Source organism: Dendrobates tinctorius, unplaced genomic scaffold (assembly GCF_039654945.1).
Source record: "Dendrobates tinctorius isolate UK_male_01 unplaced genomic scaffold, ASM3965494v1 ptg000039l, whole genome shotgun sequence".
NCBI classification, from domain to species: domain Eukaryota; kingdom Metazoa; phylum Chordata; class Amphibia; order Anura; family Dendrobatidae; genus Dendrobates; species Dendrobates tinctorius.
Window position 1 is genome coordinate 13,444,904 of NW_027361707.1, and position 24,331 is coordinate 13,469,234.

A 24,331-nucleotide genomic window follows, 5' to 3' on the forward strand; every position below is an offset into this window, starting at 1 on the left:
CTAGTGCCAAAGCCACAAAAAACTTGTCCACGGACTCTAATCATAGTGAATCGTCCGGCAGGGAGAAGGCCCAGCATTGGGGATCCCCCTTAAGAAGGGACATAATGATTCCCACCCAGTGCTCTTCACTCCCTGATGAACGAGGGCGCAGCCTGAAGTATAATTTGTAGGCCTGCTGAAAAACCAAGAATTGATCTCTCCCTCCAGAAAACCTGTCAGGGAGGGATATCTTGGGTTCTGGCTGAGCCTGTTCCTGAACCAAGCCCCCAAAGCCCGCCAACAGCTGCAGTTGCTGCACCAACTCACTGCGCAGCCGCCTAATCTCATCAGTAAATATCTTCAGCATTTGGGCAAAGGTCAGCATTGGGTCCATAGCTCTGCAGAAAAAATGTATGGTTGGTGATGATGTCACGTGTGACTGGATACCCTGCCTCCAGCAGGGCGAATTTCTAAGACACTCGTGACCCGGGATACACTGCTTCCAGCAGGACGAATTTAAATAATATCACGTGCAGCAGGATACACCGCCTCCAGCAGGGCGAATTTCAATAATTACACGTGTAGCTGGATACACCGCCTCCAGCAGGGCAAATTTACAGAGTAAAGGGGAACACCGGGGAAAACAGTTACAACGGTGGGCCCTGCTCTAGGGAACGGGGACGTGGAGACCTCCTGCACTCCCTTGAGCCAGTGTCCCTGCACTCCTCATGTTCCCTATACAGGCTCCTCACCTGTCGCCGAGCAGGATACCTTTAACCCCTTAACGACCAGGGGTATTTGTGGTTTTACATTTTCATTTTTCCCTCCCCTTTTTTGCGGGACGAGTTGTACTTTTAAATGACATCATTGGTTTTACCATATCGTGTACTCGAAAACGGGAAAAAAATTCGAAGTGCGGTGAAATTGCAAAAAAAGTGCAATCCCACACTTGTTTTTTGCTTGGCTTTTTTCACTAGATGCTAAATCTGACCTGCCATTATGATTCTCCAGGTCATTACGAGTTCATAGACACCAAACATGTCTATGTCCTCTTTTATCTAAGTGGTGAAAAAAAATTCCAAAGTTTGCTAAAAAAAAAAAAAAATTTGCGCAATTTTCCGAGACCCGTAGCGTCTCCATTTTTCATGATCTGGGGTCGGGTGAGGGCTTATTTTTTCCGTGCCGGACTGACGTTTTTAATGATACCACATTTGTGCAGATACGTTCTTTTGATCGCCCGTTATTGCATTTTAATGCAATGTCTTGGTGACCAAAAAAACGTAATTCTGGCGTTTTGAATTTTTTTCTCGCTACGCCGTTTAGCGATCGGGTTAATGCTTTTTTTTTATTGATAGATCGGGCGATTCTGAACGCGGCGATACCTAATATGTGTATGTGGGATTTTTTTTTTTTGGGATTGTTTTATTTTGATTGGGGCGAAAGGGGGGTGATTTGAACTTTTAGGTTTTTTTAATTTTTTTTTATTTTTAAACATTTTTTTTTTTTTTACTTTTGGCATGCTTCAATAGCCTCCATAGGAGGCTAGAAGCTTGCGCAACCCGATCGGCTCTGCTACATATGGGCGATGAGCAGATCGCCCATATGTAGCAGATTTACTGCTGTGCTTTCAGTGCCGACCACTGGGTGGCGCTGAAAGCCATATGCCTGGAACAACCATAGAGGTCTCATAGAGGCAACATGACGCCGACCCCCGATCACGTGACGGGGGTCGGCGATGAGGTCATTTCCAGCCCGGCGGCCGGAAATGCTATTTAAATGCCCGCTGTCAGCTTTGACAGCAGCATTTAACTAGTTAATAGGCGCGGGCGGACGGCGATTCGGCTCGCGCCTATTGCGGGCACATGTCAGCTGTTCATAACAGCTGACATGTCCCGGCTTTGATGCGGGCTCAGCGCCGGAGCCCTCATCAAAGCAGGGGAGATGTCTGATGACATACTGTGCACGTCATTGGAAATTAAGGGGTTAATCCCTACCTCACCCTGCACCTATCCCTTACTAGTGAGCTGGATGGTGCAGAGACTAATCCCACCGCTGCACTAATACACACACAAGGTAAAAATACACAAACAGGGAAAACACCACTTAGCTTTGCTCTGTTGTTATCGCTCCCAGCAAGAGTCCAGCACCTGAGTACAGCTTTCCTCCTGAATAGCTGCTACTTCTCCAAGGCTTTGTCAGAGCTGCAAGGAACTCCTCACTGTAGCTCCTTCCACACCAGGACTCTGAGTAAGCTGCAAGGAACTCCTCTCAAGCTCTATCCTTCACCAAGGATGGTTGGAAATGCCCAAAATCACCAACAGTGAGTGAGACCAGCTGACACTCCTTTATGAACAAGAGCCAGAGTAATCACACCTGCTAGTGATTCCCGTGCAATAACGCTAGCCACCACCGGGGGCAAACTAGAACAAAAGACACCACTGTGTAATGACCCTAATGGCCACCGGGGGCAAAACTAACTTTAAGCAAACAGCTTAAAGGAAAAAAAAAGGTTACCAGTGCTTTTATCTGTCACAATCCAGCATTGATCGTGACAGTGTTATTGTCAACAAGAATGCCATCAACCCGAGCCAGAATGTCCGTTGTGTCGCAGACATAAGAAGGTAGTGTCTCAACGAGGGGCCTGAGGTAGAAATCAATGAATCGACAGAGTCACACAGCCCCTCAATACCCGAGACGATCGGGTGTCCTGGAGGGTTGCAGATCCTTCAGGGCAGTAAAATAGTTGAAAGAGTTAGTGAAGGAAAAAGTCAGGCGCATACCCAGAACCTCCAATTGTGCATCAGTAAGAACATGAGTGGAGAGATTCAATACCTGAAGCCCCCCCGGGGACCAACCGAGACAGACTTCCTCCTAGGCAATTTGTTCTTAGAAGATTGTCTGGTCACAATCTGCTTGCAAGTGAGATGAGAAGTGGATTGGCTTTCATGCTGGGACATTTTGGGTGATATGTCCTCATCACAAGATCTGTTTGATCTCATAGAAGTAGATCTTGATCTAGAATACGAGGAGTTTCTGTGCTGGGGTTGGAAACGATCGTAGACGTTTCGCCATCTGTATAGCCTCGATAATTGTTTGTCATTGTTTGAATGATGATCAGGACAGTTGCTGCATGGTTGGGCACACTGATGTCATTATGACACAAACAAGAGGTAGTAAATGAACCACCACCAAAGAGTATAAGCCTTTAAGATTAAATCTTTATTAAATAAATGTACAGTACTGCAAAAAAGTCAAGAAAAAACTGCTGGACACCAAATACACAGAGACAGACTGTTGCCAATTCAACAGCACAGTGTATAATTAAGCCGTATGTAAATAAATTTATAGTATAACCCCAAATACATTTGCTGATAGCAGCCCTCAAAAGAAGTGCGCAGTGCAGACCTGTGTCAAATCCATGCTAGACTATATTGCACAAATCCCAAGTATTTTTGCCGAAACTTATGTTTTAATTAGATAAATATATGTACAATAGGAGCATATCATATACCACCATAACATATTGTTAAATTAAGTAAGTACATGTGCCAAACAGTGCAGCAGAGGCCAACATTAGTAGCAGCAAAAACATAGCGTGCAATGTGCTAGTCAGCAATGACATGGGCATGAACTCATAAGAGATAGCTAAAGGGCAAGCCTGTTCAAAGAAAATGGTAAATAGGAGGATAGACTTACTAATAAAACATGGCAATGCACTGTCCCCGCCATGCACTTTTTTGAGGGCTGCTATCAACAAATGTCTTTGGGGTTATACTATAAAATTCCTCAACCATCTGAAGCGCCTGGGAGTCAGATGGGAGAGAAAATGCCCAGGCTTGAGGGTCACACAGGAAAAGAGAGATTGCAATCCCCACCCGTTGCTCCTCTGTACCCGAGGAGTGAAGATGCAAACTAAAATAAAGTTTGCATGCCTCCCTGAAAGTCACAAACTTATCCCGACCCCCAGAGAACCTATCCGGCAGAGCGATCTCGGACTCCACCAGTGGTTGCCTGTGAGCCGCAGACCCTAAGCCTGGAGTTAATGGGCACTGCAAAGCCACTGAGCGCAATAGAATATAACTCCTTTAGTTGTTTTCAAATCCAACATTTTTGATAGTTCTGTCAGCACAGTTTTAGTTAGGGCGGTGAATTTTTATTTTTGCTGCAGTTTAAGGAATATTTTCTCTTTCTTTGTGATTTTCAAGGATAAATGTACCATAGAGTTTGACACCCTGAGTCACCCAGAGAGGGAATGGGCTTTTAAGCTTTATGGTTGGTGCTCTGAATAATTTAGACCTTTTAGGCTTCATCAAACCTCTCTGTTTCAGATCATACTAGAACGTTGCGCACATATTAGGCTCCTTTCACAATACAATTTTGCTTCACTTAACTTCAGGGCTTGATGTAGTAGACTGCATCTGAGTGTCCACCTCCAGTAGACATACATGCCTGAAAAGGATTCCGGTTTGCGCGGGGGGAATTCAAACGCAACTCTAACGGGACCAACGAACGTGTGTACAAATGCAGTGTGAAAGCTGCAGTATGAGGGGCCTCAGGACAGTGAGCTTCAAATAACTTAGTCGTTCCTTATCTAAATGCATATTTTAAAATAATATTCTCCATTTTTTCTCTGCATTTCCAATATAATGGGACATGGGGTGGCGTGTTTTATAGTGTTTGGTTACAGGATGGAGCTTATATGTCTTATTCAGTCTTATCATTATCTCACCCTCTCTGCCCACTTGTGTAGTCTCTGAAATCTCCTTGGAAACAGTGTTCCTTCGAAATATATGTTAAATAAAAGATGTGTTATCCTAAACAGGCGGCAAACCGTTCTCTAGGTGTTTGAGGTAAAACAGTAGTTACTTGCCAAGTGATCATGACTCATATGCTTGTTAACAGGTACGGGAAAGCAGCGGCACAGAGAATGCAGACTCGGTGGGGCAAAAAAACAAGTTGTCATTTACTAGCTACGTACAAGTTCAGCAAACTAAGGTGCAAAATCAAGAAAAAGGCGGCTGATATATTAACAACAATGCAGCACAATTCCTGCAATCTCTCGACCTAGTGATTACCCTCTGTTCCTAATTCTGGTCCTGGTAACCTGCCCACTGCCCTATAAAATTATAAAGCTGGCGCTACCGCATTAGGAAGTGCAACACTGTTAGGCTAGTCCTCGACTCGATATCTCTAACTTTCCCTAATACAGATTGTCACTGTCTGTCAAACTAATGCACCTTGCATGACTCAATCATGCTTCTATAGAAAAAAAACAAAGAGAAACAGAACAATTGAATACCCTGCAGTAAATTAATAAACTGCAAAAGTGCATGAAAATAATATAAAAAAAATGCTAAATCCATCCCACCACTTCACGGTGACCCTAATTGGGAAAGTTCGCATATTATTTTCACGCACTATGCTGTTTATTTATTTACTGCAGGGTATTCAATCATTATGTTTCTGTCTTTGTTTTTTTTCTGGTCAATGGCCAGTGTGAACGTGCACTTACTGTGATGTCACGGGAGACTGGATACTCCACCTCCAGCAGGGCGAATTTCTATGACACCCATGACCCTGGATACACCACCTCCAGCAGGGCGAATTTAAACAAAGAAACGTGCAGCCGGATACACCGTCTCCAGCGGATGAATTTACAGAGATAAGGGAAAAAACAAAGGGAAACCGATACAATGGAGGGCCCTGCAATAGGGAACGGGGTCGTGGAGACCTCCTGCACTCCCCTGAGTCAGTGTCTCTACACTCCTGACAGTTCCTAGGCAGGTTCCGCACCTGGCGACGAGCAGGATACCTAAAAACCGTAGCTCGCCCTGCACCTATCCCTTTCTAATGAATTGGACGGTGCTGAAACTAATCCCACCACTGCACTAAAACACACATAAGGAAAGTTACAAACAGGGAAACACCACTTAGCTTTGCTCTGTTGTTATTGCTCCCAGCAACAGAGTCAAGCACCTGAGTGCAGCTTTCCTGCTGAATAGCTGCCACTTCACCAAAGCTTTGTCAGAGCTGCAAGGAACTCCTCACTGTTGCTCCTTCCACACCAGGACTCTGACTGAGCTGCCAGCTTAAAGGAAAAAAAAGGTTACATGTGCTTTTATCTGTCACAATCCAGCATGGATCGTGACAGTAACCTCCCTCAATGAGGGGCCTCTGGACCCTCAAGACCGCTCCTCATCAAGGAACCACCTACAGAGGGGATGCCCAGATCCAGAGTTCACCACAGCCACTACCTGAACTTCAGGTTCATGACAAATGAGCACCGCTGGTATTGGCAATGTATGTTCTGGAGGCACCACACATCTCCAAAGCGCCGACCTTGGGAACGAGTTGTGTATGTGCATGTTTGGGGGTAACTCGAGCTGGCAAGACTCCACAACACACTTCCACTGGATGCTTTTTGGTGGCCACCCATACATGCTCGTTCATACACAGGTCCAGACCTGAACGTTTATTGCCACACAATAGTTTGTCACAATACGGTGAAATCTTACTGGAACTGACAACAGAGGCATCCCCCTGTGTCACCATACTCACACCCCCGCAATTCACCAAGGGACTCACCACCCTCCAACCCCTTCCACCACGAGGTCTGCGCCTCCCAGGGTTGGCTAATGGCGAGGGTTGAGACTTGCCCCTATTCTCCTGCAGCACCTCTGCTGCTCCCACAGGAGAGGAAGGGGCCAGTTGCAGAGAGACGGCAGAGACAGTAGCCCCTAGGCAGCAGCCCTCACACGACTGCCCCGAGCTGACTACTTCCCTAGCCCGCCAATCTATTACCGGGTTGTGTTTTTTCCGCCAAGGTGTCACCTTGACCCGTCCTGTGTGACGCGACCCACAGGCCGGTAGCTAAAACAACTAGACGCGGCACGTGATACTGCCCTGTGTGACACGGCCTGCAGGCCGGTAACTAAAACAGCAAGACACGGGGAAAGGGGAAACAGTTACAACGGTGGGCCCTGTGATAGGGAAAGGGGACGTGTAGACCTCCTGCACTCCCCTGAGTCAATGTCCCTAACGCTCCTAACGTTCCCTATGCCGATTCCGCACCGGGCGCCGATCAGGAACCTGTCGCCCTAGCACACCCTACCCCTATCCCTTGCTAGGGAGCTGGGTGGCGCAGGCACTGGCCCCACCGCTGCACTAACACACACTAAGGAAAAACACAAACAGGGAAGCACCACTTAGCTTTACTCTGTTGCACTTGCTCCTGGCAACAGAGTCCACCACCAGAATGCAGCTCTCCTCCTGAATCGCTGCCACCAAGCTCTGTCAGAGCTACAAGGAAATCCCCTATGACTCCTTCCACACCAGGGCTAAGGCAGTGCTGCAAGGAACGCTCTTCAGCTCCTTCCTCCACCAAGGATGGTTGAAATGAACACTATCACCAACACTGATTGCAACACCTGTGACTCTTTAATAGCAGAGCCAGAGCAATCACACCTGCATTATAATTATGTGCACTTAACTAAAAAAAACAGAGTGCAATGATGCTCACCACCACCGGGGGCAAACTTAGAACAAACGACACCACAGTGCAATAATCCTAATGGCCACCGGGGCAAAAACCAAACTTAAGCACAGCTTAAGAAAAAAAAAGGTTACCTGTGCTTTTTATCAGTCCTGATCCAGCATGGATCATGACAGTACCCTCCCCTTAATGAGGAGCCTCTGGACCCTCAAGACCGCTCCTCATCAGGGAACCACCTACAGCGGGGACGCCCAGACCCAGAGTTCACCCCAGCAACTACCTGCACATCAGGTTGATGACAAACGAGCCCGCTGGTATTGGCAACGTTTCTGGAGGCACCACACATCTCTGAAGCGCTGACCTGGGGAACGAGTTGTGTATGTGTGTGTTTGGTATGAGCTGGTAACACTCCACAACACACTTCCACTGGATGTTTTTTGGTGGCCACCCATACACGCTCGTTCACACACAGGTCCGGACCTGAACGTTTATTGCCACTCGTTCGTTTGTCACCAGTTGGAGAACTCTTTCTGGGATTGACAACAGAGGTGTCCCCCTGTGTCACCACACTCACACCCCCGCACTTCACCAATGGATACACCACCCTCCAACCCCTTCCACCACGAGGTCTGTGCCTCCCAGGGTTGGCCAATGGCGAGGGTTGAGACTTGCCCCTACTCTCCTGCAGCACATCTGCTGCTCTGACCGGAGAGGAAGGGGTCCGTTGAAAAGAGACGGCAGAGACAGTAGTTCCTAGGCAGTAGCCCTCACACGACTGCCCCCAGGTGACCACTTCCCTCGCCCGGCAATCTATTACCGGGTTGTGTCTTTTCAGCCAAGGGAGGCCTAAAACAATAGGTACTGGCATTCCCTCCAAGACGTAGCATGACAAGGACTCCTCATGATGTCCTATGCGCAGATGGATATTCTCTACGACTTGGGTCAAGCTCCCCTGGCTCACTGGAACAGAGTTTATGGCCTGGACGCTTATAGGCTGGGCTAGCGTCCTACACCTCAGACCATGAGTCTGTACAAAGCGAGCATCCACCAGACGGACTCCTGCTCCGCTGTCCACAAGCACTGGTATCACCTCCGGTACCCTGCCAGCCAAGACCTCTGCTGACATAGCACCTTGGGAGGGCAAAATGGAGCAAAATATACACTCCCTGGTTGCCTCCCTCCAAGCAACCAGGGGAAGGCGGCTTCTGAGATGGCATAGATAATTTGGCGCATGTTGGGCAAGCCTTCGGGACATGACGAGTCTGCCCAAAGTAAAAACATGTCGACATCAATCCACGAACCGTAGGCAGCTCTGTACACAAACTAGCTCCTCCTACTTGCATGGGTTCATCTGGAGACTTGGCACATACTGGGCAGGCTCCCATGAAATGGCCTGGCTTCCCACAGGAAAAGCATACCCCCCCACCACGGCGAGCCGCAGACACCCCCTTTTTTGTATCAACAACACCGGGCTATCTGGGTTCCTCCGTCCGCACTGGTGGGTCCTCCTCCCTAGCGAGGACCTCAGGGGGCACTTTTTGTATATGTCTTTCCCTAAGGCATCTATCCACCTGGATGGCAAGGGACATGGCGGCCTCCAGCGACCTGGGGGCAGCCTACTGCACCAGAGTATCCTGCAACTTTGGAGACAAACCCTGCACAAATTGACTCCTAAGAGCAGGGTCATTCCACTGAGTGTTAGTGGCCCATCTCCTAAACTCTGAGCAGTACTCCTCAGCAACCCGGGCTCTCTGTTTACATCTACGGATTTGGGATTCCGCCAGGCTGACGCCATTAGGATCCCAATACACAAGCGCCAAAGCCGCAAAAAACTCATCCACGGACACCAATGATGGAGAATCGTCTGGTAGGGAGAAGGCCCAGGATTGGGGATCCCCTTTAAGAAGGGACATAATGATTCCCACCTGTTGCTCTTCACTCCCTGATGAACGAGGGCGCAGCCTGAAGTATAATTTACAGGCTTGCTGAAAAACCAAGAATTGATCTTTCCCTCCAGAAAACCTGTCAGGCATGGATATCTTGGGTTCTGGCTGAGCCTGTTCCTGAATCAAGCCCCCAAAGCCCACCAACAGCTGCAGTTGCTGCACCAACTCACCGCACAGGCCCCTAATCTCATCAGTAAAGATCTGCAGCATTTGGGCAAAGGTCTGCATTGGGTCCATGACTCAGCAGAAAAAATGTAGGGTTGGTGATAATGTGATGTCACGGGAGACTGGATACTCCACCTCCAGCAGGGCGAATTTCTAAGACACTCGTGACCCTGGATACACCGCCTCTAGCAGGGTGAATTTAAACAAAGAAACTTGCAGCCGGATACACCGCCTCCAGCAGGGCGAATTTACAGAGATAAGGGAAACACCAGGGAAACCGATACAATGGAAGTCCCTGCAATAGGGAACATGGACATGGAGACCTCCTGCACTCCCCTGAGTCAGTGTCTCTACACTCCTAACGGTTCCTAGGCAGGTTCCGCATCTGGCGACGAGCAGGATACCTAAAAACCCTAGCTCGCCCTGCACCTATCCCTTTCTAATGAATTGGACGGTGCTGAAACTAATCCCACCACTGCACTAAAACACACATAAGGAAAGTTACAAACAGGGAAACACCACTTAGCTTTGCTCTGTTGTTATTGCTCCCAGCAACAGAGTCAAGCACCTGAGTGCAGCTTTCCTCCTGAATAGCTGCCACTTCACCAAAGCTTTGTCAGAGCTGCAAGGAACTCCTCACTGTTGCTCCTTCCACACCAGGACTCTGACTGAGCTGCAAGGAACTCTTCTCTAGCTCCTTCCTCCACCAAGGATGGCTGGAAATGACCAATATCACCAACAGTGAGTGAGACCACCTGACTCTCCTTTATAGGCAAGAGCCAGAGCAATAACACCTGCTAGTGATTCCCGTGTAATAATACTAGCCACCACCGGGGGCAAAACTAGAACTAAAGACACCACTGTGTGATGACCCTAATGGCCACCGGGGGCAAAAAATAACTTTAAGCAACCAGCTTAAAGGAAAAAAAAGGTTACATGTGCTTTTATCTGTCACAATCCAGCATGGATCGTGACACTTACACGCTGAATGCACACCAGTTTATATCCCAGTTCACACCTTTGGGTTTTTTTCAATTATACTTCTATAGACCTACTCACTAAGAACATATACTGTATACAATTACAACCATAATGTTAATATTCACAAATGGCACATATTAAAATCTAATCCAATAGACTTTAGTATGGATATACACTACACGATAATATGCGTAGTTGTTCTCTAGGTGTTAAACCAGTGTCTACACATGTTTACTCATAAAACGCATGCATACGCAAACGCAGGCGTACGCATGTCCATACGCACGCCTGTGTTCCCATAGACTGTAATGCGTTGTTTTGACGCATTCCGTGCACAAGTGTACGCATGCATTTTTTTTACGCCTTTGGGCGGACCCAAAAATGCAACAAGTTGCGTTCCGCACGTCTAGACGCACACCTGGAAAAAACGCATGCGCACGAAAATGCAGACGAACGCATGCAAATGCAAGACCATGCATACGCCATGTTAAACATAGGTATGCATGACGCATGCGCACAGATGCGCACAATGCGCTGCACACAAAAATGCTAATGTGAAACCAGCCTTAGTTATTCTTGCCTCCTGCTCAAACAGTCCTCCTCCTTTTGGTACCTGTGTCCTTTTTGGTTCCAACATCTATTGTCTCTGAACACTAGATGTCAGCATCCGCTCACTAAGGCTTCACACCACATTTGTGTCTTATGAGTCACTACACTATCTTACATGCTCATCATTACTGGCAGACCTCTGCTATATTATGATGAGCATACATTGAGTACCAACACTGCCCTGTTACTCTTTGATTACGAGTGGGGTAACGGTTATATTACACAACCACATACCGGCTATAACGACATATGTCAGATACGGTCACCACTGTTTAAAGAATAAGTAAACTTTTTTTAAATAATATTTTTGTCCAACATAAACATTTATGAAACTTTCCAAATCACTTAAGGGAATATGTCTTAATTACTATAAAAAAATTACATGTAGGTAGCTTCCAAATTCCTGACTTTCCCCAGTATATTTCCTTGATTTCAGCTACATCATTTCAGAACTTACTCATTTGGAGTACAGCTGATGGCAGTGATGGGTCAGCACCTGTGTCCTCTAAGTATTATGCTTACTGGAACAGTCACCTGCAGCAGTTTATCCACAGAATTAGGGAGACACAAGTGCTGATTTGATCAGTCACTGCCATCATCTGTACTCTAAATCAGGGTTCCCCAACTCCAGTCCTCAAGGCCCACCAACAGATCATTTTTTCAGGATTTCCTTAGTATTGCTCAGGTGATAATTGCTTCACCTGTGCAATACAAAGGAAATCCTGAAAACATGATCTGTTGGTGGGCCTTGAGGACTGGAGTTGGGGAACCCTGCTCTAAATGAGTATGTTCTGATATCAATGTAACTGAAGGCAGGAAAATAAACTAGAAAATAGCAGGGCTTGGAAACCACTTAAAAAACAGAAAGAATTACTCTTTAATCCCTTTCCGACATCGGGTGTCGGACACCCTACCTTTGATGTGAGCTCCGGCGCTGAGCCTACATCTTTTCCGGCACATGTCAGCTGTTTTGAATAGGTGACATGTGCCTCTAACAGCTGCGGGAGGAATTGCGATCTGCCCGCATCTGTTAACCGGTTAAATGCCGCTGTCAAACTCTGACAGCGGCATTTAACACGAGCTTCCGGCAAGCACACTGGAAATCTGCCCATTGCTGACCCCCGTCACATGATCATGGGTCACCGATAGGGTGGCATGCCCACCAGAGGTCTCCTACAGACCTCTATGGTTGTCACTGCCAGATTGCCCGGTGGTGGGCGCTCATAGCAAGTGAGTAATTCTGCTACATACAGGCAATCTGATCTGCCTGTATATAGCAGAGTCAATCGGGTTATGGCAGCTTCTAATCTTCCATGGAGACTACTAAAGCATGCAAAAAAAGCTAAAAAAAAGTTTTTAAAAATAATAAAAAAAATAAAAAATATAAAAGTTCAAATCACCCTCCTATCACCCCATTCAAAATAAAACAATAAAAAAAATCAAACATACACATATTTGGTATCACAGAGTTCATAATTGCCCGATCAATAAAAAAATAATTAACCCAATCGCTAAACGACATAGTGAGAAAAAAAGTAAAAACGCCAAAATTACTTTTTTTTCGTTGCTGTGACATTGCATTAAAATGCAATAACGGGCGATTAAAAGATTGTATCTGCACCAAAATGGTATAATAAAAAATGTCAGCTCTGTGCGCAAAAAATAAACCCTCACTCAACCCAAGATCACAAAAAATGGAGACGCTACAGGTATCGTAAAACGGCGCAATTTTTTTTTTTTTTAACAAAGTTTGGAATTTTTTTCACCAATTTTATAGAAAAGAACCTAGACATGTTTGGTGTCTCTGAACTTGTAATGACCTGGAGACTCATAATGGCCGGTCAGTTTTAGCATTTAGTGAACATAGTGAAAAAGCAAAACAAAAAACATCTGTGGGATTGCACTTTTTTTGCAATTTAATCGGTCTTTGAATTTTTTTTCCCATTTTCCAGTGTTACTGCAAAAACCAATGGTGTCACTCAAAAGTACAAATCATCCCGTACAAAACAAGCCTTCACAAGGCCATTTTGACCAAAAAGTAAAAAAAAGTTATGGCTCTGGGAAGAAGGGGAGCAAAAAATGAAAATGCAAAACCAAAAATACCTCTGGTCATTAAGGGGATTAACCTTCACATACTTCATCTAGTTCTCCTCGAAAAGTAATAAAAGTTGTCCCTGTTATGGTGTTAAAGTCTCAGCGCCAATGCTCGTGCTCATCATCATACTTTCGGTCCGAGTGCGACCCAACAAAATATTCGATTCCACTCCGACCAATGTTATTCTATGTGGCCTTGCAGACACGGCCGAGCTGGTCCGAAGAAATATAAAGCTGCATGCCTGAGTTTGATCCACTATTCGCATCAGATTCGACCATGCAAGTCAATCAGCCCATGGGAAACAGATTTCCACAGATCAACAAAATGGAGACATTTTTTTTCTCCATCTTCTCCTCTCGGAGTTAGACAAGAGTGTGATTTGCGTAATTGGCACGATTCTCTTGGATGAAAAAATATAAGTTTGTGTGACCCTAACAAAAAAATGAGACTTTGACCGTGTCTCATGGACAATTTTCTGACTCCTGAAACAGAATTATTTGCAAACTTTTTTACCCCAGGAAGCATTGCCTGACCACCAACTCCCTGTGCTCGCTGGTGGTCTCTACAAGGAGAAGCGTTACTCCTCCAGATCTTCAAGAAATCATTGTGACACAATTGGTGCCCACACCTAGACGGCACAGGGACCATTGAAGGACCTGAGGGCATTCGGACCACTTTGCATTTTATTAGGGCACATTAATCTATAAATATTAGAGCGGTTCTATGGCAACTATCACCAGGTCCAGATGAACACAATGTCAAGATGACTTCCAATGAGTGTGAATTGAAAGTAAAAGCAATTTCTCTGGTCAAATATGACTAAATCTGTAATGGGAGTTTTGGACTTAGATATTTTAAGCAAAGAGGTACAGCTATAGTAGGATGGCGATTCTACTCTTGGTGCTAGGTTGATGGTATTTCGATAACTGGTTGAACAGAATCTTTGCTAACTGTTAAAGGAAAACCTAGCCAAAAGCTTCAGTGATGATCATAAACTGAATAGTGAAGCTTCGAGAGGTATCGTTGCTGGCTCAGACTGTTCACCAAGTCATCAACTAACTAGTAATTGCGTGTAATGACTTGTAAACCGAATGACTTTCTATTGATAATTGTAAATGATTTATCGATATAAAAATAATAATTCAGTGAAACTGGGGCCAATAAAAGCAGATGTGTTTAATGATTAACGTTCAGTTCTGTTTTTGGTCCCGCTTGCAAGTTTCTTTAAAACATTTGTCAAGTCATGCGAGGACACATTACACAATGAAAGAAGAGGACGGAGTCAGCCAGCTGGTAGGTGGACCGTCCACTCATGGGGATTTCTAGCTATGACTTTTTAGGATTGAAAGGTTACTATTGTATATTAATTGGATTCAGTGTGAATGAATGAATTTATGCTGCAAGATTGTCCAATCTTTCTTCAGGAACTTCTAAAGATTTACAGTTTTGATCAGCGGCATGATTTCACTGCTGGTCTGAAATGTGTGTCTTCCTTGTTGCAAGCAGAGGCAGCTTTGTATCTACAGCATCATAGAAGCTCAGGGGCACCCAAACTTGACCAGCTTCAGATTAGAGGTTGGAAGCTTTATAGCAAACAGCTTGCAAGCACTGACTCTGTGACTAGGAAACCTGCCACCCCTGATAGACTGCAGAGGGTGACCTAGTCTTTGAGCAGTAAACTATTAACTCAAAAATCCAGCCATTCTTGAGAAGGTAGTTAAATTACTGTCTAATTTTAACAGTTTAAAGCACCACTCCAGCATCTTTTTTTATTGCTACTAAGCTAAATTCCCTGCCCTTGTCTCATACTTGCTTAAACAGGCAGCTAAACCACTATACCAGGGTCCAATAATGAGACTGTAGATTGAATCTGTATTTTATTGAACGTGGTGGTATATTGATGCGGTGAAACTACAAATAAAACATATACATACACTGAGTCAATACGGGGTACATCAGGGACACATATCATGCATAATACATTAAGAATCAACATCTGCACTACTAGCTGAGGAGGGAGAAACTAACTGAGCAGGCTGATCTGAGACAGGAATTAGACACAAGAAGCAGGTTTGCTTACCAGCGATGCTGTCACAGAGGGAGAAGAGAAATTAGATGTTTCCAGGATGCAGGTTGAGAGAAAATGGAAAACTGGAGGGAAAATGGGGGCTGGACTAACCATGATCCTTTGCAAACTTACCAGGGTGCCTTGCAACATTCCCAGAATACATTGTGAATGGAGGGAAAATAGAAGCAAAATTGAAAGTAACACTGCGGTTATGACTCTGGCCACTAGATGGAGCCAGAAACAATGAAAACATCAAAATCTATGGAAGAAACTGAAGATTATGTATATTCTCAATACATCATTGGAAATATTATCAGATACACAATCGAAGATTATGAAGTGTCAGTGAGAGAACACTTGCCATACTGTTCCTGCGGCACTCCGATCAGTGTCCAGCAGTTTGTGACTTTCCGGATCACTTCAGTGAAGTCACAACTCCATGTAAGTCTACGATAATCAAAAATAAGACCAGAACGAGGGTCTCATTGACTTACACTGAGAGATGGTGACCTTTATCTCTGACTTCTGGTCAGTCAGAAGTTTCTGTCATAAGATGAACCTGAGCTGCACCAGGAAGAGCTGAAGATTGTAGCTGTTGAGTATAAGACTGCACCACTTCAAAATAAAATAAAAAAATCGCTGGAGTGGTGCTTTAAGAATCAGAGACAGCCAAATTAACATTATTTTACTGTGTATCATCTGGGGTTGAATAAAAATTCAATTAAATTAATGATTTTCCTCCTTGGATGACCTCTGTAGTCTGCAAATCCTGTAAATAAAAATCTTGCAATTTTCACACTGGCTACTGAGGCTTTTATAGACTCCTTGTTGTTTAAAGAAATTTACATGCACATTAGCAGCAACAGACTGATTCAGTCCCTATGTTTTGCATTGAGGCATCAAAGGAGCATGTGCAAAAGTCAGTGTGAAGGAAGGGGAGCAGGATCAGCTGTGAAATAGCATCACCAAAACGGTGAAACGTGTTATCAGTTGTGTTACCTGTCATTGTACCATGCCTCTGATGATAATGAGCCTGCTGAAAGCTAAAGACATTAAGCACGAGCCAAAAATAGCCCTTCTGGCCAGTGTGAATTTTTTTTTAAATAAGAATAATGATATGAAAAAAAAAGAATTGCTAAACTTTGTAAAAAATACACAACATAAAAATCTGATTTAGACAAATGTCACATTCCCTTTAAATCATAAGACATTTGGCATTGGGTCAAAAAATGCTATTATGGATTTCACTGTGGCAACTTTTTTTTCATTCTTATGTGTTCCCCTATCTGCCGATTAATATTGGTAATCTGCTAATTTCTAAGGAGACCACCTGAGACCCCTGCTATATTCTCAGCATTAGGCCGGGATCACACATGCAAGAAACTCGGATGAGTCTCGCAACTTAATACCTGGCACTGCCGCCGGCACTCAGGAGCGAAGCGTGGGGCTGCATGTATTTCTACACAGCCGCACGCTCTGCTCCCGAGTGCCAGCGGTAGTGCTGGGTATTAACCCCTTCACCCCCAAGGGTGGTTTGCACGTTCATGACCGGGCCAATTTTTACAATTCTGACCACTGTACCTTTATGAGGTCATAACTCTGGAACGCTTCCATGGATCCCGGTGATTCTGACATTGTTTTCTCGTGACATATTGTACTTCATGTTAGTGGTAAAATTTCATTCAAATAACTTGCGTTTATTTGTGAGAAAAACGGAAATTTGGCGAAAATTTTGAAAATTTCGCAATTTTCCAACTTTGAATTTTTATGCCCTTAAATCACAGAGATACGGCACACAAAAAACTTGATAACTAACATTTCCCACATGTTTACTTTACATCAGAACAATTTTGGAACCCAAATTTTTTTTTGTTAGGAAGTTATAAGGGTTAAAAGTTGACCAGCGATTTCTCATTTTTACAACACCATTTTATTTTTAGGACCACATCACATTTGAAGCCACTTTGAGGGGTCTATATGATAGAAAATACCCAAAAGTGACACCATTCTAAAAACTGCACCCCTTAAGGTGCTCAAAACCACATTCAAGAAGTTTATTAACCCTTTAGGTGCGTCACAGGAATTTTTTTGAATATTTAAAAAAAAATGAACATCTAACTTTTTTTCATAAAAAAAATAATTCAGGTTCAATTTTTTTTATTTTACCAAGGGTAACAGGAGAAATTGGACTGCAAAAGTTATTGTGCAATTTGTCCTGAGTACGCAGATACCTGATATGTGGGGGGAACGACTGTTTCGGCGCATGGCAGAGCTCAGAATGGAAGGAGCGCCGTTTGACTTTTTCAATGCAAAATTGGCTGGAATTCAGATTGGACGCCATGTCACGTTTGGAGAGTCCCTGATGTACCTAAACAGTGGAAACCCCCTACAAGTGACCCCATTTTGGAAACTAGACCCCCCAAGGAACTTATCTAGATATGTGGTGAGAACTTTGAACCCACAAGGGCTTTACAAAAGTTTATAACGTACAGCGGTACAATTAAAAAATCATATTTTTTCCACAAAAATGATCTTTTCACCCCAATTTTTATTTTCCCAAGGGTAACAGGACCCTAAAAGTTATTGTGCAGTTTGTCCTGAGTACGCTGATACCCCACATGTGGGGGTAAACCACTATTTGGGCGCATGGCAGAGCTCGGAAGGGAAACAGCGCCATTTGACATTTTTGGCTGGAATTGAGATCGGACACCATGTCGCATTTGGAAAACCCCTGATGTACCAAAACAGTGGAAACCCCCCACAAATGACACCATTTTGGAAACTAGACCCCCTAAGGAACTTATCTAGATGTGTGGTGAGAACTTTGAACCCCCATGGGCTTCACAGAAGTTTATAACATAAAGCCATACAATTAAAAAATCATATTTTTTCCACAAAAATGATCTTTTCACCCTCAATTCTTATTTTTCCAAGGGTAACAGGACCCTAAAAGTTATTGTGCAATTTGTCCTGAGTACGCTGATACCCCACATGTGGGGGTAAACTACTATTTGGGCGCATGGCAGAGCTCGGAAGGGAAGCAGCGCCATTTGACGTTTTTGGCTGGAATTGAGATCGGACACCATGTCGCGATTGGAAAACCCCTGATGTACCAAAACAGTGGAAACCCCCCACAAATGACACCATTTTGGAAACTAGACCCCCTAAGGAACTTATCTAGATGTGTGGTGAGAACTTTGAACCCCCATGGGCTTCACAGAAGTTTATAACATAAAGCCATACAATTAAAAAATCATATTTTTTCCACAAAAATGATCTTTTCACCCTCAATTCTTATTTTTCCAAGGGTAACAGGACCCTAAAAGTTATTGTGCAATTTGTCCTGAGTACGCTGATACCCCACATGTGGGGGTAACTACTATTTGGGCGCATGGCAGAGCTCGGAAGGGAAGCAGCGCCATTTGACGTTTTTGGCTGGAATTGAGATCGGACACCATGTCGCGTTTGGAAAACCCCTGATGTACCAAAACAGTGGAAACCCCCCACAAATGACACCATTTTGGAAACTAGACCCCCTAAGGAACTTATCTAGATGTGTGGTGAGCACTTTGACCCCCCCAGTGCTTCACAGAAGTTTATAACGCCCGGGCGTGAAAATAAAAAATTCGTATTTTTTCCACAAACATGATCTTTTAGTCACCATTTTTTTATTTTCCCAAGGGTACCAGGAGAAATTGGACCCCAAAAGTTGTTGTCCAATTTGTCCTGAGTATGCTGATACCCCATATGTGGGAGAAAACTACTGTATGGGCACACGTCGGGGCTCGGAAGGGAAGTAGTGATGTTTTGGAATGCAGACTTTGATGGAATGGTCTGCGGGTGTCATGTTGCCTTTGGAGAGCCCCTAATGTACCTAAACAGTGGAAACCCCCCACAAATGACACCATTTTGTAAACTAGACCCCCCAAGGAACTTATCTAGATGTGTGGTGAGCACTTTGAACCCCCCAGTGCTTCACAGAAGTTTATAACGCCCGGGCGTGAAAATAAAAAATTCGTATTTTTTCCACAAACATGATCTTTTAGTCACCATTTTTTTATTTTCCCAAGGGTACCAGGAGAAATTGGACCTTAAAAGTTGTTGTCCAATTTGTCCTGAGTATGCTGATACCCTACATGTGGGGGTAAAACACTGTTTGGGCGCATGGCAGAGCTTGGAAGGGAAGGAGCACCATTTGACTTTTTCAACTCAGAATTGGCTGGAATTGAGATCAGACGCCATGTTGCATTTGGAGAGCCCCTGATGTGCCCAAACAGTGGAAACCCCCAATTCTAACTCCAACCCGAACCCCAACATGCCCCTAGCCCTAACCCTAACCCTAGCTCTAACCCTAGCCCTAACCCTAACCCTAGCTCTAACCCTACCCTAACCCTACCCTAACCCTACCCCAACACACCCCAAGCCCTAACCCTAGCCCTTACCCTAATGGAAAAATGGAAATAAATACATTTTTTTTATTTTATTATTTTTCCCTAACTAAGGGGGTGATAACGGGGGGTTTGATTTACTATTTATGGCGGTTTTTATTTTTGGCAGCTGTCGCACGCTAAAAGACGCTTTTTATTGTAAAAATAGTTTTTGCATCACCACATATTGAGAGCTATAATTTTTCCGTATTTTGACCCACCGGGTCATGTGAGGTCTTATTTTTTGCGGGACAAGTTGACGTTTTTATTGGTACCATTTTCGGGCACGTGAAATTTTTTGATCGCTTTTTATTCCGATTTTTGGGACGCAGAATGAAGAAAAACCAGCGTTTCATGAATTTCTTTTGGGGGGGTGCGTTTACACCGTTCCGCGTGCGGTAAAATTGATAAAGCAGTTTTATTCTTCGGGTCAGTACGGTTACAGCGATACCTCATTTAGGTCGTTTTTTTATGTTTTTGTCGGTTTTATGCAATGAAAACTATTTTATATAAAAAATAATTATTTTTGCATCGCTTTATTCTGCGAGCTATAACTTTTTTATTTTTTCGCTGATGATGCTGTGTGGCAGCTCGTTTTTTGCGGGACAAGATGACGTTTTCAGCGGTACCATGGATATTTATATGTGTCTTTTTGATCGCGCGTTATTACACTTTTTGTTTGGCAGTATGATAATAAATCATTATTTTTTGCTTCGTTTTTTATTTTTATTTTTTAAGGGGTTCGCTAAAGGGGTTAACTAATGGGACAGTTTTATAGGGCGGGTCGTTACGGACGCGGCGATACCTAATATGTGTACTTTTATTGTTTTTTTTTTTTATTATTTCCAAAAAATGGATTTATTGGGGGAATATTTATTTTTTTTTTTCTAATTTATTTGGCGATTTTTTTAAAATTATTTTTACACTTTTTTTTATTTTTTTTTTTACTTTATTAAATAGTCCCAGGTGGGACATCACTGTCCTGTGACAGATCGCTGATCTGTCACATCACAGATCACTGTGACAGATCAGCAATCTGTCACAGGCATTGAAGAAGACTTCCTCTTGCCTGCGCTTTGCAGGCACTGAGGAAGCCAGCTTCCTCAGGCCCCCGAAGGCCCCCGTCGCCATCTTGGATTCGGGGGCCTGGAGGAAAGGAGTCCCCCGCAGCAGCGCTGCACATTGCACTGCCGTGGGGGGCTCAGGGAAGCACGGAGGGAGCCCCCTCCCTGCCGATGCTTCCCTTTAACTCCCGGTACACCGCGATCATGTTTGATCGTGGTGTGCAAGGGGTTAACGTGTCGGGGGCGGTCCGTGACCGCCCCTGACACATTGTGCCGGGTGTCAGCTGTGATAATCAGCTGACACCCGGCCGCGATCAGCGGCGCTCACCACGTGGGCGCCGCTGATCGCGCCCGATGTACTATCCCGTCCATGGGCATAGGGGCCCAGGTCCCATGGACGGGATATACCGTCGGATGTCGGGAAGGGGTTAAGATGCGAGACTCATTCCAGTTTCTTGCATGTGTGATCCCGGCCATAAAAAGCAAATGACCTTGGAAAAGGCAATGACCTTGCTTTGATCCCTACAACATCCTTTTTCGTTTTTTGGCAGTTCGCATGGTCAGGGACAAAGCAGCGCCGGTTAGTTACATATAATTTTCCGTTTCATACATTCCACTGTTCTTTATCAGAATCATTCCCAGTACTGTCCTCAGTTCTCCCATAATAACCTTAATAAGGTTAGAATGTACATTTTACTGCAGATTATGCCATTCACTGTATTCATTGGTGCTATGGTAACAAATAAATGTGGACTAACTGTATCCTCATCGAGTTTCTTAGCTGTAACCCAAAATACTGATCTTGGCTACTATATACAAGGATGGGTGATTTTGATTTTCATACTAAATTAGTATATTTTATTTGGGAACTCATGTTTTCACTTTCCTGATATTCAATATATACTTCAGTGTGACCCAAACCACATTTCAGATTAATCAGATCTATAAAAAGATATGGACACAATTTTTTTTCTTACCTAAATCTATGTATTTTGGGCTAGACATATTTTTTGGTATTGGGTTTCATTAAAGGGAACCTGTCAGCAGGATTGTGCACAGTAACCTACAGGCAGTGTCAGGTCGGCGCCGTTGTACTGATTAACATGATACCTGGTGATGAAATCTGTCTTGTGGTTGTTGTGTAATCTTTATTTTCAGTTTTGAGTTAATGATATGCTCGTACTCCGAGGAGGCCTGCGGGGGGGGGGGAGGGGGTTCTTCATGTGGTGCTCTGATAAGATATTCATGTGAATGGCTCCTGACAGGTCACTGATCCCTCAGGGACCTTCCCCCTGTTTTACATAATGAAAATTATATATATATATTGTAAAAAAAATATCACCTGCAGCAGGCAGGCAGCGGCACTGGTGCTGCAACATAATTGCATGTGTAATGTGTATTAAATTGTTTTATTTGAAGAAATATAAGTAAATTCATGAAAAAAGTGGCTCTGCCATTGTTCCACCCCTCAGTGTGTCTGGGTGTCACGTGGACCCGTCCTGTGTGACGCGACCAGCAGGCCGGTAACTATAAACAACAAGACGCGGCACGTGAAGCTGTCCTGTGTGACACGGCCCGCAGGCCAGTAACTGTAAACAACAAGACAAGGGGGAGGGGACACAGTTACAACAGTGGGCCCTCTGATAGGGAAAGGGGATGAGGAGACCTCCTGCACTCCCCTGAGTCAGTGTCCCTAACGCTCCTAACGCTCCCTATGCCGGTTCCGCACCGGGCGCCGCTCAGGATACCTGTCGCCCTAGCACACCCTACACCTATCCCTTGCTAGGAAGCTGGGTGGCGCAGGCACTGGCCCCACTGCTGTACTAATATACACGAAAGAAGAACACAAACAGGGGAACACCACTTAGCTTTACTCTGCGCACTTGCTCCTGGCAACAGAGTCCACCACCAGAATGCAGCTCTCCTCCTGAAACGCTGCCACCAAGCTCTGTCAGAGCTACAAGGAAATCCCCTCTGACTCCTTCCACACCAGGGCTGTGACCGTGCTACAAGGAGCTCTCTCCAGCTCATTCCTCCACCAGGGATGGTTGGAAATGAATACTATCACCAACCCTGATTGCAACACCTGTGACTCTTTTATAGTAGAGGCAGCAATCACATCTCCATTATAAACATGTGCACTTAACTAAAGTAACAGAGTGCAATGGCGCTCACCATCACTTGGGGGCAAATTTAGAACGACACCACAGTGCAATAATCCTAATGGCCACCGGGGGCAAAAACCAAACCTAAGCACAGAAAAAAAAGGTTACCTGTGCTTTATATTTAGTCCTGATCCAGCATGGATCATGACAGTACCCTCCCCTTAAGGAGGGGCCTCTGGACCCTCAAGACCACTCCTCATCAGGGAACCACCTAAAGCGGGGACGCCCAGACCCAGAGTTCACCCCAGCAACTACCTGCACGTCAGGTTGATGACAAACGAGCCTGCTGGTATTGGCAACTTTTCTGGAGGCACCACACATCTCCGAAGCGCTGACCTGGGGAACGAGTTGTGTATGTGTATGTTTGGTATGAGCTGGTAGCACTCCACAACACACTTCCACTGGATGTTTTTTGGTGGCCACCCATACACGCTCATTCACACACAGGTCCGGACCTGAACGTTTATTGCCACTTGTACATTTGTCACCATTTAGAGAACTCTTTCTGGGATTGACAACAGAGGCATCCCCCTGTGTCACCACACTCACACCCCCGCACTTCACCAAGGGGTACACCACCCTCCAACTCCTTCCACCACGAGGTCTGCACCTCCCAGGGTTGGCCAATGGCGAGGGTTGAGACTTGCCCCAACTCTCCTGCAGCACATCTGCTGCTCTCACCGGAGAGGAAGGGGTCTGTTGAAGAGAGATGGCAGAGACAGTAGTTCCTAGTTAGCAGCCCTCACACGACTGCCCCCAGCTGACCACTTCCCTTGCCTGCCAATCTATTACCGGGTTGTGTCTTTTCAGCCAAGGAAGGCCTAAAACAATAGGTACTGGCATTCCCTCCAAGACGTAGCATGACAAGGACTCCTCATGATGTCCTATACGCAGATGGATACACTCTACGACTGGGGTCAAGCTCCCCTGGCTCAGTGGAACAGAGTTTATGGCCTGGACGCTTATAGGCTGGGCTAGCTTCCTACACCTCAGACCATGTGTCTGGACAAAGCGAGCTTCCACCAGACTGACTCCTGCTCCACTGTCCACAAGCACCGGTATAACCTCCGGTACCCCGCCAGCCTAGACCTCTGCTGACATGGTACCTTGGGAGGGCAAAATGGAGAAAATGTATACTCCCTGGTCGCCTCCCTCCAAGCGACCAGGGGAATGCGGCTTCTCAGATGGCACAGATAATTTGGCGCGCAATGGGCAAGTCTTCAGGACATGACCAGTCTGCCCACAGTACAAACATGCCGACACCACTCCCTGAACCGTAGGCAGCTCAGTACACAAACTAGCTCCTCCTACTTGCATGGGTTCATCAGGAGACTTGGCAT

The 24,331-nt window shown here is 45.1% G+C and overlaps 1 protein-coding gene across 5 annotated transcripts in view; it reads left to right on the forward strand.

Moving 5' to 3' along the window:
• SLC2A9 (solute carrier family 2 member 9) overlaps nucleotides 1-24,331 on the forward strand; it is a 635,276-nt gene that overhangs the window by 59,380 nt on the left and 551,565 nt on the right. Inside the window, exon 1 of one of the 5 annotated variants that reach the window (XM_073574482.1) lies at nucleotides 4,895-4,974. The exons of 3 other annotated variants lie outside the window; for them this stretch is intronic. Coding sequence is in view for 1 of the 2 variants with exons in the window: in XM_073574477.1 (XP_073430578.1) it covers nucleotides 14,438-14,560 (123 nt within the window). In the remaining variant the exon portion in view is untranslated. Of the gene's footprint in view, nucleotides 1-4,894; nucleotides 4,975-14,300; nucleotides 14,561-24,331 lie in introns of those variants that run through there. One more of the 5 variants, XM_073574477.1, reaches the window with a different exon arrangement.